Source organism: Pempheris klunzingeri, chromosome 10 (genome assembly GCF_042242105.1).
Source record: "Pempheris klunzingeri isolate RE-2024b chromosome 10, fPemKlu1.hap1, whole genome shotgun sequence".
NCBI classification, from domain to species: Eukaryota; Metazoa; Chordata; class Actinopteri; order Acropomatiformes; family Pempheridae; genus Pempheris; species Pempheris klunzingeri.
Window position 1 is genome coordinate 14846280 of NC_092021.1, and position 14285 is coordinate 14860564.

General features: G+C 40.9%; 1 protein-coding gene across 1 annotated transcript; it reads right to left on the reverse strand.

Moving 5' to 3' along the window:
- Positions 1 to 881: 881 nt before the first annotated feature.
- Positions 882 to 12494, reverse strand: tmem198aa (transmembrane protein 198aa). The gene is made up of 6 exons (XM_070838503.1): positions 12356 to 12494; positions 6766 to 7004; positions 6375 to 6587; positions 4968 to 5091; positions 1830 to 2134; positions 882 to 1031 (listed from the first exon to the last, which is right to left on the reverse strand). The coding sequence occupies exons 1-6, from the start codon at positions 12492 to 12494 to the stop codon at positions 882 to 884; spliced, it is 1170 nt and encodes a 389-aa protein (XP_070694604.1).
- Between the last annotated feature and the right edge of the window lie 1791 nt (positions 12495 to 14285).

Here is a 14285-nt window from a genome sequence, read left to right on the forward strand (position 1 = left end):
GTGAACTGTGAACTGTTTACAGTACACACCTCAAACCAGCTGCTGTTCTGCATTTTGAAGCAGCAGATGACTTGTGCTATCATGTCTGGATTCACAGGCTGTCAGTGAAGATAACAGGTCGACTTCATGAGCACACAGTAACCTTCCAATAGAGAAAATCATGAAGAGGAGCTGCCTTTCTGTTTCAGTGATAGCTGTGTTTTCCTGTTGCCATTTTCCCCAGTGTACTCTTAACTGGATTCATTAAGAGCAAAAGGCAAATTGTTTCCTCCTGTAGAAAGTTAACTGAAGGTAGTGCTACCATGACTCCACGAAAGCCATGCGATGCATTTTTATCTGACGTGGTGCAGCTCTCATATGGAGAAGTGAGTTTTGATTGTTTCCCCTCTGCAGTTCCACTGGAAATTAAATTAAAATCATTTTTAAAAGTCTTTACATCAAATATTCACCAGAGATATTTCAATGAACTCCAAACCATACAGGTGCATTTTTTTCCAAAGTCCCCCAGAACAGTACAGTAACAGAAGAGGTTTGAAGTTAAATACAGTATGTGAGGACTCGTGATGTCTGAGATTTAAGCACATTACCTTCATCAGCAATCACTTCTTTCTCTGCTCTGCTCTTGTGTCTTGACATTCATAAAGAACAGAACAGAACCAAACTGGTCAAAGAAGTACAGCCCCTAACATATCGGAGAGGAGAAAACCAGAGTGGGACTCAGCCACCTTTGGGAGATACTGAGTTCCTGTTGGGTTAATAGGCAGTTGATTTGGTTGGCACGGTAAGGTTAGATTTTCTATCCCTAACTGTGACAGAGACATTTGAAGTAGCCTTGTGTGATGGTGTTTGTTTTCGGGTCTGTGCATGTCCATTTCGCTGTCTCAGATGCGACCCGGGGGCCCACTGGGGACCGTGAGGGGCACTTGAGAGCCGCAATCGTAGTCGAGTTCGCCCATCCGGGAGCGGCTCATTCGACTGTGGGAGTACGCTCGTCTGTCCGTTTGTCTGTCCCTGAAACTCTTGATGTAGCTCTGTGGACAGACAGATGATGCAGGGTTAGAGGAATGTGATGTGTACAGGTATGATGTGTTATGTACAACCAAGTGTTCCACATTTTGGAAACTATGAAACTATTCACTTTGTTGCCAAGAGTTAAATAAGAGGATTACTACCATTCTCATATCTGTCTGTTCACAATGACTGGACCCAGGTGATGGTTAGCTTAGCTTAGCATTAACAGTGGAAAGAAGCTGAAAGGTAACAAAATCCCACCATGTTAAGTCATGACTGTTTAATGTGTGCAAAAACAGGAGTGTAAAAATGAACATTTTGTGGTTTTACCAGGTATTATTTTTGGGACTATTTCTTGTGGGTGGATTTTGTTACCACCAGCTGTTTCCAGCATGCTATGCTAAGCTAACAGGCTGTTGGCTCCAGTTTCACATCAAACATCCTGACGCAGGAGTGGTATCATTCTTCTCATCAAACACTTGGCAAAAAGCGTAATCATATAACAAAAAATATCTCATTATTTCTTCAAAAAGGTGTAATATAGAATAAGGAAAAAACACAATATGACCAAAAATGTTTAAACAAATGAAAACAGATATACCCCCAATATTTCAAAAGGTGTTTTTGCCCACGCACAGACTTTCAGAAGAGAGACACATCATTTTTTTTGTTTATTTTAAGTAAATTAGCACATAAAAGCAAACCATTAAAAAATATTACTACAGAGCATCTTTTTGAAACATTTTTGGAAAGTTGCCCTATAAAGCCAGGATCTCAACTTCACTTTATGGAGGAATGAGGAGGCTACTGCATCTTACCGGTGAGAGCACATCTCCATCAAAGCGTCTTTTAGTGTTGGCTTTGCGGTGGTAGCCGGGTTCAGTCTGAGGAGGAGGAGGGACTTTTGGTGGCTGCGAGCTCTGGGCTTGGTGATGAGGGTGGGATGCCGCTGGGTGATGGTACTGCTGGTGGTGGTGGTGATGGGTGTGGGCTTTCTGCTTGTGGCTGCTCTTCTGGTCCTGTCGTTTTTTCTTCTTCTTGTTCTCCTTTTCCTTTTTCAGCCTCTCTTCCCGCTGTCGGATCCGCATGAGCTGGACACGCCGCTGCTGTCGACTCAAAACCACTGCAGGCAAAGAGACCAGTGATGTGATGATGTGTGGTGAGAAAGAAAGACAGAGGAGGAAGAAGAGATAATAACAAGGGAGCGAGAGGATGATAAAGACAGACCAACGCAGCTTTTATAGAGAAACAAATAGAGCTGATTAAGTCAATAGGAAAGGACACATTCAAAATCACTCAGACTGACAAGAGAAATAAGAATCAAATGAGACTTTCTTAGGATACTGGAATTAGCTCTCAAATGCTGATAGTGAATTACAAGTACTGGCAAGAAAAAATATTAATGGCCATTTCCTCATTTCCTTCATTCTATGCAGTTGGCAGACACATACTTTTCCTCACTGCATGTACTCGTACTGAGCTGCTCAGTCTCCTGACATATTGTGAGTGGGTGAGTGTGTTTGTGTTATTTTCACACCCTCCCCAGCAAATTATGTCTAAAATCCATCCTGTCTCACTGTCCATTGATTACCCATATGATTATTTTTGGGTATGCGAGTTTGTAAGCATGTTGATTCAGTGGTTTATTATCCAGTAGTGTCACTGATCTGTTTCATGTTCATTATGTGAGGTCAAAATGTCGCCGTGAGCACAAGGACCGTGCTGAACCTCATAAAGACGAGATGTGCTGTATGCGTCACAGTTACTGTGTGTGTGTGGAAGTGTTATGAGGTCTATTGTTGTTTCTTTGTGCGGGCGGACAGCTAACGAGGCACCATCTGCCAGGGAAACTGCTTAATGATACCCCCCTTTTCTTTTCCTCAGCTCACCCCACCTCAGGCCCCTCTGGCTGCATGTTACTGTGCGTGTGTGTGTGTGTGTGCTCGTCTTCATCTATATTTGTGAGGTCCAGACCATTGAAGCGAGGACATTTTTGTAAGTCCTCATTCTTTAAAAGGCTTTTTGGAGAGTTTCGGTTTAAGTTAGGCTAAGGGTTGAAGGGTAAAAATGTTATCTGTGATCGTTCAGGTCAATGTTAGGGGCTTTGGAATAAATTATGCTAATGAGGACCCCCACAAGTATAGAAGTACAAACATGTCTGTGCTTGTGTTCTATCTTTATCCACACGTGTAGACAAGAATAAGAGAAAAGCCAACCACGTGCAAGAAAATTCATTCATGTCCATGTCCTGCACGCTATTTGCAACATGTCTTATCTGTTTAATCATTATTATTATTACTTATCTTTATTGTGGGGGGTTTATTCCACAGTGTACCCGTTGTGCCCCAGTTAATCACACACCCCTGCCCTTCCCCCAGTACACCTGCTCCCTCTTTTCTCCTTTTTCCCCATCCTCTTTTCTCTGTCAATACAGTCCTTGTCATAATAATGGACACTCTGAACAGTTACAGATTACACTCTTTGCAACACTAAGACCACCTCTGACAGCTACAAATAAGTTTCATTTTGTATTGAAGATTATTTCAATATATTAATTTTGAAGATTACATGCTGTATAGGTACATTTGAATCTTAATGACTCTTATTGACCTGGCTCTTAACATTATTCATTATGTAGCTGTATATATTTCCACATGTTTGACTGAGATCAATATTTATTGAATTCACTTATCTATGTGATTGTTTAACAGTGAAAAAGACCAGAGTATGGTCATTTAATTATGTTGGCACATGTTGAGGTGTTGAGAAATTGATTGCCTCTCTTATAGACAGTTTTTTAGCCTGCCCATGCTTCTTTCATGTCTCTGTCTCTTTCTAGGTCTCTTTTCCCCGCACACGCAGTAACACATTTTTTCAAAATAGCACTAAAAGCTTCCTCTATCTCTTTGCCCACACCCTCTGACTGGAAGCCATGGCAGCCGCCTGTTTAATCCCATTATTTGAGGCCAAGTGTGACTTCTTCTAAGACATTGTATAACTTTGCATGTTATACACGGCAAGATCAAATGTAAGGGTTGTGTGTGTGTGTGTGTGTGCGTGTGCGTATAAATGGAAGAGATGTGTTTGTTTTAATTTCCCTGTAGTTATTGAGTGAGTGACTATGCCCCAGTGTATTTCTGCCTCTGTCTGTTTGTGTGCATGAGATGTGTTTGTGTGCTGCATTACCATTGTGCGTTTGGGTGTGTGTGCATGTGTGATCTTGCCATCTGTGTTGTGGTTGCTTTCAGAAATACTGTTTCCATCAATAACACGTTTTGCTCACAACACTAATGTTGGTATATTCACCCTGACACATAACCTTTCTCTCTTTATCTGTCTCTCTCTCTCTCACACACACACACACACACACACACACACACTTTTCCCTGCCCTGGTAATGGTTATGATTACTTAATCTGACAATAAAATGGCCTATTTAATAAATTTAGGATATATTAGTCTGTCTTGATAAAATGGCACCAGCTTGTAGAGGCCTTTAGGCGTTTGATACTAAATCAAGCTACATCATTAATCTTTGTACTTGGCATGACTATCCAAGATTGAACTTCAAATCAAGTTCAAAAGCAGCAACATTACTTTTTTGCATGGAAGTTGCACACCCTTAATTTCACACCCCATGCACAAACTTCAGCATATCCACACACATGGCATGGGCAAAGCAGCAGCAGTCATCTTTCACTGTAGTGGGTGATATTGGTGGTAAATATGAATTTAAACTACACATTTTTACATAATATCCATTTACCATTGCAAAAAAGACAATCAACAATTGAGAAACTAATAGTTTCTCCGTGTGCATTTTGTTCTTCAGGAAAAAGTTTAACATTGGGGAAGTAGCTCACTGTTGCTGTACTAACGCGTAGATTTCAGAGTACTGTAAACTTTTGAACGTGGTAAAAAGAGTCTGGCTGTGTGTGTGAAGCACCATTACTCACCCTCTGTGTGAGAAAATCCCTCTGCAGTGACTTTCCATTGGATCAGCACTCCAAGTAAGGCCAGGACAGGCCACACCCCCAGGATGACCCAAGTAAACCAGCACACTGGCCTCTTTGGTGCCACCTGCAAAGATTACTTTTAGTCTTTTTTATGCAAAATAACACATTTCTAAATATGACTTTTCTCAAATCCTCTTTAGAGTTCCCAAAGTAACTCTGGCACAAAAAGCACAGCTTATAAAGAAAGAACAATGAGACCGTTAAACATCTAACAGTTTGGTTGCAATAAAAGAATCTTAAACAAAGTTAAGCAATTAAATGTGAATTCAGCCGCTCATCTATTCTCTGTTAAGAAATGTCGGGCATTGAATTAGTGTTCTGACACCTTATATAAAAAAGGGTTTTCCTTTAATTTGTCACCCATCTGTACATGTTGAGTCACTGGTGGGAGTAGCTCAAGGGTGGCCAACCGAGTACCTTGGAGGTTCTGAAAGTTTTCCTTCTGACTAGTTAGTACCTCTTCAAGTGGAGGGAAAGGACCCATCAGTGAAATTGTGAGCTGGGGTGATTGAGTGGAGTTAAAACCTGCAGCCTGTTCACTCTCCATGGCACACAAGAGCGTGACATGAAAACAGTGAAAGATGACATTTTATTTACCGAGATTTTAATACAAGATATTGTTTCTACCATGGTAGCTATGTCTTCAATATCTCTGGTTACATTAAGCCTTTGCAGGCAACTTTGCAGTGTGCAGGACTGGATTAAAAGGATTTTAACATTAGAGTGATGATGAACTTTGACTTGTCAGCTGTTTAATTCATCAAATTAGCTCAAAAACAGGCACGCCTGCATATCTACAAATTGGTTTTCAAATAAATTTGTAGGAAATTGACTGTATTTCTATATACCGCTATGACATTATGAAATTATGAACTGTAATTGAATATCTTATCCACATGGCCCTTAACTCAGCCTGCCTTTCCCAGTTGATTTTTGAGCACAGACCTCCCTGTTCTCAAAAATCAACTATTGACCCACTCCTTCATCTCTATTCCAACCAGCAGGGACACCCCAAGCTCCCTGCAAGGTTTTCGAGACAGTGCACCAAAGTGAGTGTGGAAAACTGTGGTGACGACTCTATACAGTGGTCAATATCGGAGATTTTATCTGTCAATCTGCCCTACCATCTGTACCTCTCATGCAAACACACACATGAAAGTCGCTGACTGAGGCGAAGAGCTCAATAATGAAATCCACGGACACAATAATGACGTACACACATGACATACAGAACACATTAGAGAGAACATGCCTCAAGGTGACTTCAAATAAATACATACATTTATGTATAACATTTCTTTCTCTGCGTCACCAACAGTTTACTCAGAAACACACAGAGAAGCCTACCCTGAGTCTCTCGTAGATGTAGTGCACCAGGGCGAACAGTTCTATAAAGTAATCCACGGTGACAGTGATGATGGCTGAGCCAAATGTGGCGGTGGAGAGGGTGACGAAGCAGCGCTGCCACTGAAGAGTGAGGACGGCAAATAACGTCCCAGAGCCCAGGAGAACACCCAGAGGAACCCACACTGTTCTGGGGTGGTAGAACTCCTCCATAACCTTCAAGAGAGAGCGGACGGTTCATTTTACAGTGCTGATTTTTAACTATTTTGCCAGCACTCAAAATAATAAACTAGATGGAAAATTATTCAGCTTTCGAGAAAGAATCGCTTATCTTAAAGTGTCTATTGTACATGTTATTTTACTTGAGATTATGTATGCAAACGTGTCTCCTCACCACCAGTGAAGCCACTCCAACCAGCAGGCCCAGCAGCAGGCCCACCATAAACAATCCCACACTGCGAACCAGCATGGTCACCAGGCCACACAGGGTCCCGATGCCCAGGCCGATGCCCACTGATGCCTCCACGCTCAGCTGAGTGTCCATCACCCTCTCTTTGTAGCACAGCATGAAGATGACCACCGAGCCAAACATGAGGCCAGTGAGGAACAATACAGCCTTGAAGCATCGATAGCCTGAGGGAGAGATGGGAAACAGACCACCGTGAAGCTAGCACAAGCATATAAATGCTGGTATATGACATACCTGTGTGTGTACGCTCAAACCTGAGTGGACAGCCTGAAACTGAAAATCTAATTCATTACAAGGACAACATGGAACAATAAACAGTAAGAGAGTGAGTGCGTACAAGACATTTCTTATAGCCTGGAATAGTGAGGAATGACACACACACACACACACATGCATGCATGGAGACATAAATAATTCATTGACCAGTACAAATAAAGACTGCATGTACCATTAACGAAGACTGACAGATGACAACATATTATAGGTAGGATGCATAATAGTAAAAGTAAAACAACAGTCAGTCGTCTTCCTGTGGTGGTTAAGGGAGCAGTATGTCCACACAAAGTGAGCCATTTCCTCACTGGAAGATAATGAGAAGAGCAGATAAACTGTCTCTATAAACCTTTATGAAAGTAGTTTAAAACACGATAATCGGCGTATTAGAAAAGGTCATTCACATTCAGTAATCAACAGGCCTGCTGAACGGAACAGCTGCTCTCCTTCTACTTTTTTTCTTTTTTCCATTGTTTCGTCCCTCCTGTCCTCGATTTCTCCTTTTTTCCTTTCTCATTGGTTTATTTCCATCTTAATGTGCTTTATTCCAATGAAAACAAGGGGGAAAAAGATGCCAAACATTAAAAGCTATTATCAACAGTTAAAATCTATTTGGCTCTTGCCTCTGTGTTTATTAATGTTTGTGTCTCCCTTTATTTTTGCTCTATATCTCCTTTCTCTGTCTGAGTGGACTCGGTCTCGAGGGGAACCAACATCAGATTGTTATCTTTGTGTAATCAGGCATTGCACAGCTGAGCCAAACAATACTCTTCCTCTCATCCAACCCACAGTTCACGGTCCTGCCTCGTGACTATACCTCATTTATGTGATACGTGCTTTCTTTCTTTATCTTTCTGGCACCAGGCCCTTAAATAAAAAGGTGTGATGACAGCCACTGGATTTTTCACAGATGTTTGTATCTCTTGTGTAACAGAATGCCTGAATGAATACGAGTGTGACATGAAGAAACTGGAGCATTTCTAAAGCATCTACAGCCACCTGAACATTTGTTTGGTGCAGCAGTCGTCTCAAATTCTCAACACTGTTCTCCCGTATCAGAAAGTCTTCATCATCATCACTGAATACATTTAGAAATATCATGACTCTTTCTGGCTGCTCCTAATCTCCTGGTCTGCCTTCTTCGTCCACTTTACCCTGACCCATCCTTTCCTCTACTTTCCTTTCTTCAGTCCTTTCCCTCCCCCATTGACCCCCCCTACTCCCTCTTTTGTTCCTCGTTGCTTCCCTTACTTTTCCTCCAGCCATCAAACCCTCCATCCCATCTGTTCACTCTGGCATGTTCAGCTTTTGTCTCCCTCCCGGTTTCCTCTCTCCTTTCCTTTGCCTCATTCATCCTGTTCCTATAACATCACTCATAATTTCTGCTGCAACTTTATTTTTCTGGTTCAAATAAATGACAGCTAACCTTTGCTTCTCAAGATCTTGGCACCAAACCAAAATCTGCAATTGCAAGAGGCATCTATCGTCAGTTTTTCCTGTTGAAAACCAGCAACCAACCATGCCTTTTTCCTGAAATGATTCAAAAGAGACTGTGGGGTTTTTGTGAAACAATAGGCATTGTGTCTCATTTTGTTTGTTTGTTTGTTTGGTTATAGAGATAGATCAGGCACTGAGGGTAAAATGTGCCACTTTATGGTCTCATTTTCTCAGAGCTGTCAAACAAACAGAGAGACAGCAGATGGTGAAGGACTGAGGAGCTTAGGAATTTGAAGTAAAATGATGCCACACTTATGTGATGCTCTGCTGTTAATTTTTTGGAATCATGTATGAAACAATCTTTTTATTGTGTTTGACTCTCTAAATTGGAGTTTCTTCTGTCAGCTGAGGACTTTCGGAACAGGTGTTAACTGAGCAGATACAGAAAACATTAACATGCATGAAGATGACTGCAATGATTTTAATGTTAGCATGCTAATGATGTATGCTTGCATTCACAGCTATTAGTAGAAGTAGGCTACATTCAAAGTGGAATAAAACATGGTCTTTTGTCTGGCACTATGCACCTAAGGGCAAACTTGGCATTTAGTGCCACACTAGTGGTGAGGATCTGCAAATAGGAATGCTCACATTTTTTTTTTAAAATTCACAATAATTTAATTTCAGGTCCATGAGCTGCCACGATCTTGTTGTATGCTGTCCACATTTTAAAATAAAGTTGTTGGAGTAACCTGTTTGTAATGCAGGGACTGATGCTGCTGATGTTTTACCAGGACATATACAGTGAATGTTAATGCCGTGTGTGTGCTTCAGTGAACCTCTCTGTCTATTTGTATGCTACACATCTGCTCAAAGCTTCAGCATACATCCATATTCATCCAAAAACAGCGTAGAGGTGGCTGTCCCAAATTTGTAATTCTACATATTTTCCACACAATTCTCTATTTTAGTTATTTTGTTATTGCACGAAATATCACCTTGTCAGTTTTCTGGACGTGTTTGTCTGGCAGTGTTTTGTTGTTTGTCTTAGTTGCAGTGTAGGTCACCATACTTTTACAGGTCTGCAGGTAAATGGTCTGAGTTGTGATGGATGGTAATCTAAGAAAGCATGATTGATCACAAGACAATACATACAAGTTGAAAATTAAATGTGTTTTTGACTTAACAGTGGCTACTGATTGTGTGTTGTATTGAGGTTCAATTGCACACATTCTTACTGCTTCTGTGTTATAATTCATAACTTGCATGACTCTAATGTGTTCAGCATGTTGGGCTCTCATTTGGAAATCAAAATGTCAAAGATTGATCTAGTAAATCAACACTTTTATGAAATTTTGCTAATCACTATTCAAGTCAAAATACAATTATTAATCAATCATTTTTTCAGCAATAAACCCAACAAACTGATGTAAAAAGTCTCTCTCTCTATGTAATCATTTATTGAAGTTCCTCTAATGTCTTTGCGTCCAAATTCATTAGGATGAGCCCTTAATGCTTTTAATGCAATCACACACAGCCACTCAATGGGCAAAATAATAAGCCTCAAGCAAGGATTTTGTGTCTTAACATATGAACGGACCTTGCATAAAGTATGAGTCCAGGCGGCACAGAGGAACTAAAAAAAAAAAAAAAGGCAACAGGGGGTCTGCAAGTTAGACCTGCTATCTCTGATTAATTGTAGAACTTGGTCCGCTTTTTCTTTTCGCAGTGTTGCTGCAACATTTAGTTGAAAGAAATGGGAACATTCCTTTGAGTAAGCAGCATTCGTTTTTTTTTTCTTTCAAAACCAGCAGGCGGCCCAATCTTTTCTGATGTCTGATGTAAACAGCAGTTTGGTAGAGGGTGTAGGGCAGGCGTGTCCAAACTACGGCCCACGGGCCAACTGCGGCCCGCAGGAAATTCTAAAAATGTATTGTACTACAGCCCACACATGGAACTTGCGCTGGACTGTATTGTATTTCTTAGTCTCACCACTAGGTGGAGTAACTGTCTTGAACGAGGCAGCTTCTCTATAAAATGAGTAACCGAAGAAGAAATGTGCTACAGGTGACCCAAAATGGCAGCATTAAGGAAACGTAAGAGAGCAAGTGAGTGTAGAAAGTTTCAGACGCGGTGTGCGATGAGAGCACAGCTAATCACTAATGACGATCACTTTTGCATTACAGAGGAGCTGCTTGATGTTAGCAGTCTAAAGAGCACCATGACGGGTGAGGATGTTTTTGAAGCTGTGCCGGATGCAGTTGGCATGATGGGAGTTAAATGGGACGAGTTGTGTGGAGGTACGACGGATGGGGCTCCAGCTGGGACAGGCGAACGCAAAGGAATCTACGGTGTCCGCCGAGGGGCAAGAAAGTGGAGGTAAGGCTGTTAATTCAAGTACCAGGGCTCTAGCACAGACTAATTCAAGCTTCCCTCTCTGGTGCTGGTGCAGGTGCTGGTGCTGGGGGGGTGCTCTACCATTCTCATTTGCGTTGGCTAAGTCGTGGCTCTGCGCTGCAGCAGTTTTATTCCCTGAGATCAGAAATCGACCAGTTTTGAAGAGAGAAGGGCCGACCTCTTCATGAGCTCAGTGTCCCTCACTGGTTGGCATTTTTTAGTGGATCTCACTGATCACCTTAACACACTGAACAAGAGCCTACAAGGCAAAGACCGGCTTGTACCACAACTAATAAATGAAAGCCCACTAATGGAAAGGCTGTTTTTTTTCTTGAATCATATTCAGTTATCAAGCAGAATTTACCTACATTTGATTAATTTTGCCAACTTTAATCCACTAGAGGTGAGGCGATGTACATCACCTCTAGTGGATTAAAGTTAGCAATATAGCCCAGCCCAGCCCTTTGTATGTTTTTCTGTATGTGGCCCTCAGTGAAAAAAGTTTGGACACCCCTGGTGTAGGGGGTAACAGAGATCCAATGGTTCGATAGGATGTAATTGTATGAAAACATATGCGTCTATAAGTGCTGACCGTGAGTTTACCAGGGTGTGGTCCAACTTATTCACTGCAGTTAAGTAAATACTTCAGTCTGAATGAATGAGATTTCAATATTGATTCCCACAGCCAGAAACAAGATAAGCACTGTACTGTTATTCAATCAATAATAGCATAGACCAGCAGAGCAGAATGAACTAGAAATGAAAAATGATCAATAGTAGCCTCGTTGGTGACATATTTTAGCACTTTCCAATTATTCCCTGTTACTTACACATATAGGAAATATTTTTCACCTACATGTCACTCTTCAGTGTTTCCATCATGCCTGTGGATGACAGGTATTCATAATGACACTCTGTCAAGCTAATGTTAAAGGAACAGTTTGGCATGCTGATCTATACGCTTATTGGCTTTTTTGCTGAGAGTTAGGTGAGAAGATTTGTGTGGACATGTGTGGTGATGAACTTTAAATCAGCTCTTGGCAAGAAAACAAATTCGAAAATTTCATAAAATGTTGAACTACCTCTTTAAATGCCCATTGAACATGACACGTTTGTTTTATACAAAACAGGGCTAGTGTGTCCCAGTAGTATAACAGCTAAGGTGCTCTTAACTGATGATGATAGCTCTTTTCAGGAGGCACTGAAAGGCACAAGAGGTAAGCTGTATTTTAACAAGTGATTACGACACCTGATGCTGAAATACTAAAAGACGGTAAAAGCTGTTCATGCTTTTAATGAAATCACATTTTTCCGTGATTCCATTTAATACACAAGAACCTTTTAGATATATTTTACTGAGTACCAGCTGAGACATTAAGGCCAAAGCTTTGACAACATGATCACTTACCAAAGAAGCAGTAGATGATTCCGAAGAGGCAGCACATGGAGCACACCACTGATGGCACAATCTCATATCTCCTCTCAATCTCCTGGTCACACCTCAGCCCCACCTCTGCCAAACCCAGGAGTTGGCTGGTGGAAGTCATGTTGACTGACGTGAGCGGGGGGCGGCCTTGAGGTGAACAGAGGAGGGCAGGTCTGATGGGTGAAGGGGATGTTTGGGATGGCTGGATCAGTGGGCCTCACCCATTGAGATGTGTCTACCTGCAAACGGAAGAAAGAGTGATGGAGAGAGGGCGGGAGTGAGAATAAATGAGAGAAAGAGAAGACAGAGGATAGAGTGATTATTGATTTCTCATTTTAGTCTTCTGCTGTGAGTGCTGACAGAGCAGTAAGCATGCATACAATTTTGAGAAAAGAAACATCTCAGCACAGCCACTCTAACAACTACTGCTGCAGAAGAAATGGCTGCATTATGTAAAAACTGCAATTCAGCTTCTATAATTCACTCAGAGTTTGCAACTAATTGTTGCCAATGGTTTAAAAGTATCTGACCGGTTGCAGCAGGTCTGCAGCACACACATAATGGTTGCCATGGAAAGGTTGACAGGATGCATTTGCACAAATTTACACATTGTGGGACATTGTAGCACCAATACAAAACTGTTTGTTAGCTTTGTTTTTGTGCCACATGGACATGCTTTTTTCAGAGGGACAAGACACAAAACCCCTTAATCATTTGCATCACTACTCAATCATGATCTGCCATTGCTCTCATCACTAATTTGAAATCATTCATCAGCAAATATTCACTTCTGCTGTGCAGTAAAGCTGAAAGACCGTTTCACTATCATTATGGATCACTGTTCAGGAGTAAAAAGACTAGAATATTACATCTAGTGATTGTTTACGCTGCAAATGCTGAACTTTATGAGTTTTTTGGCATTTAGTGCGAAATACGCCCGATTTTTGATAAATCAGACTGCACAATTAGATAAACAGCAACATTATTAAGCAAAAAACTAAAAAATGATGGTTAAAGTCTTACATCATGAGTGAGGCAGTAAGGATTTTATAGCTGATTATGATGTGGAGATTACAATATGCAGGGAAAACCCAGCACAACATGGACAAAATCATTTTGCCAATTGGATGTGGAAAAGGTAAAACTTATGAGACGAGAACGAAGAATAAAACAAAACTCGGGCTTCATCATTCATTTTCATGACAACAAAGTATGGACTCTAACCTTTAGTAAAATCATACTTCACTGTACTTATCAACCTAATCTAACAGAATATTTATGTAAAAACATGGTATTAATTACCTACTGAACACAATAAGACTCCACTGATTATATTCAATTGATGTTGCAATTCGTAATTGTTGCCAAAGGAAAATGTAGCTTTTGCTATCACCCTTTTTGTCAGTTATGAGCAAATACTCATTTCATAATTCATTTTATTTCATTGCCATTCATTTTCATTTTATTCTACCCAATGTGTAATGGATGGTATAACTTCTCATTTAATGGGCGTTACATAATAAAGCCCAGTATTGGTTATTGATCTCCTCGTGTCCTTTGGGTCACCAAAAGACCAATTAGTAGTATTGTGCCAGCTGCAGACAAACTGCATGGAAATTCCAATCCTTTCCTTTTTCTTAGACAGCTCTGCGGACTTCTGTGGGCCGAAAATGTGCCTGGGGCTTTCACTTTGGTCCATTTTTGGTAGCATCAGTGCCATCAGCTAATAAAAGTGATCAAAGTAAACCGTGTTACACATAATTTGTATGAAGATAGCTGAGGGCAAATTCAATTATTCACTGTGTCACACTCTTTCCTGACACACACAGTTTTAGTAATTCAAGTCAATTCTAAAGGCACATTTTTAAGTAAATTGTGCAAAACAAAACCCCACAGAGTTGCAGCGTAATGT

Coding starts and splice junctions, on each gene's coding strand:
- tmem198aa (XM_070838503.1), bottom strand. CDS start 12,494: ATGACTTCCACCAGCCAACTCCTGGGTTTGGCAGAGGTGGGGCTGAGG. Junction 6,588..6,765: donor TTGGAGTGGCTTCACTGGTG/GTGAGGAGACAC, acceptor TCTCTCTTGAAG/GTTATGGAGGAGTTCTACCA. Junction 5,092..6,374: donor ACATCTACGAGAGACTCAGG/GTAGGCTTCTCT, acceptor TAATCTTTGCAG/GTGGCACCAAAGAGGCCAGT.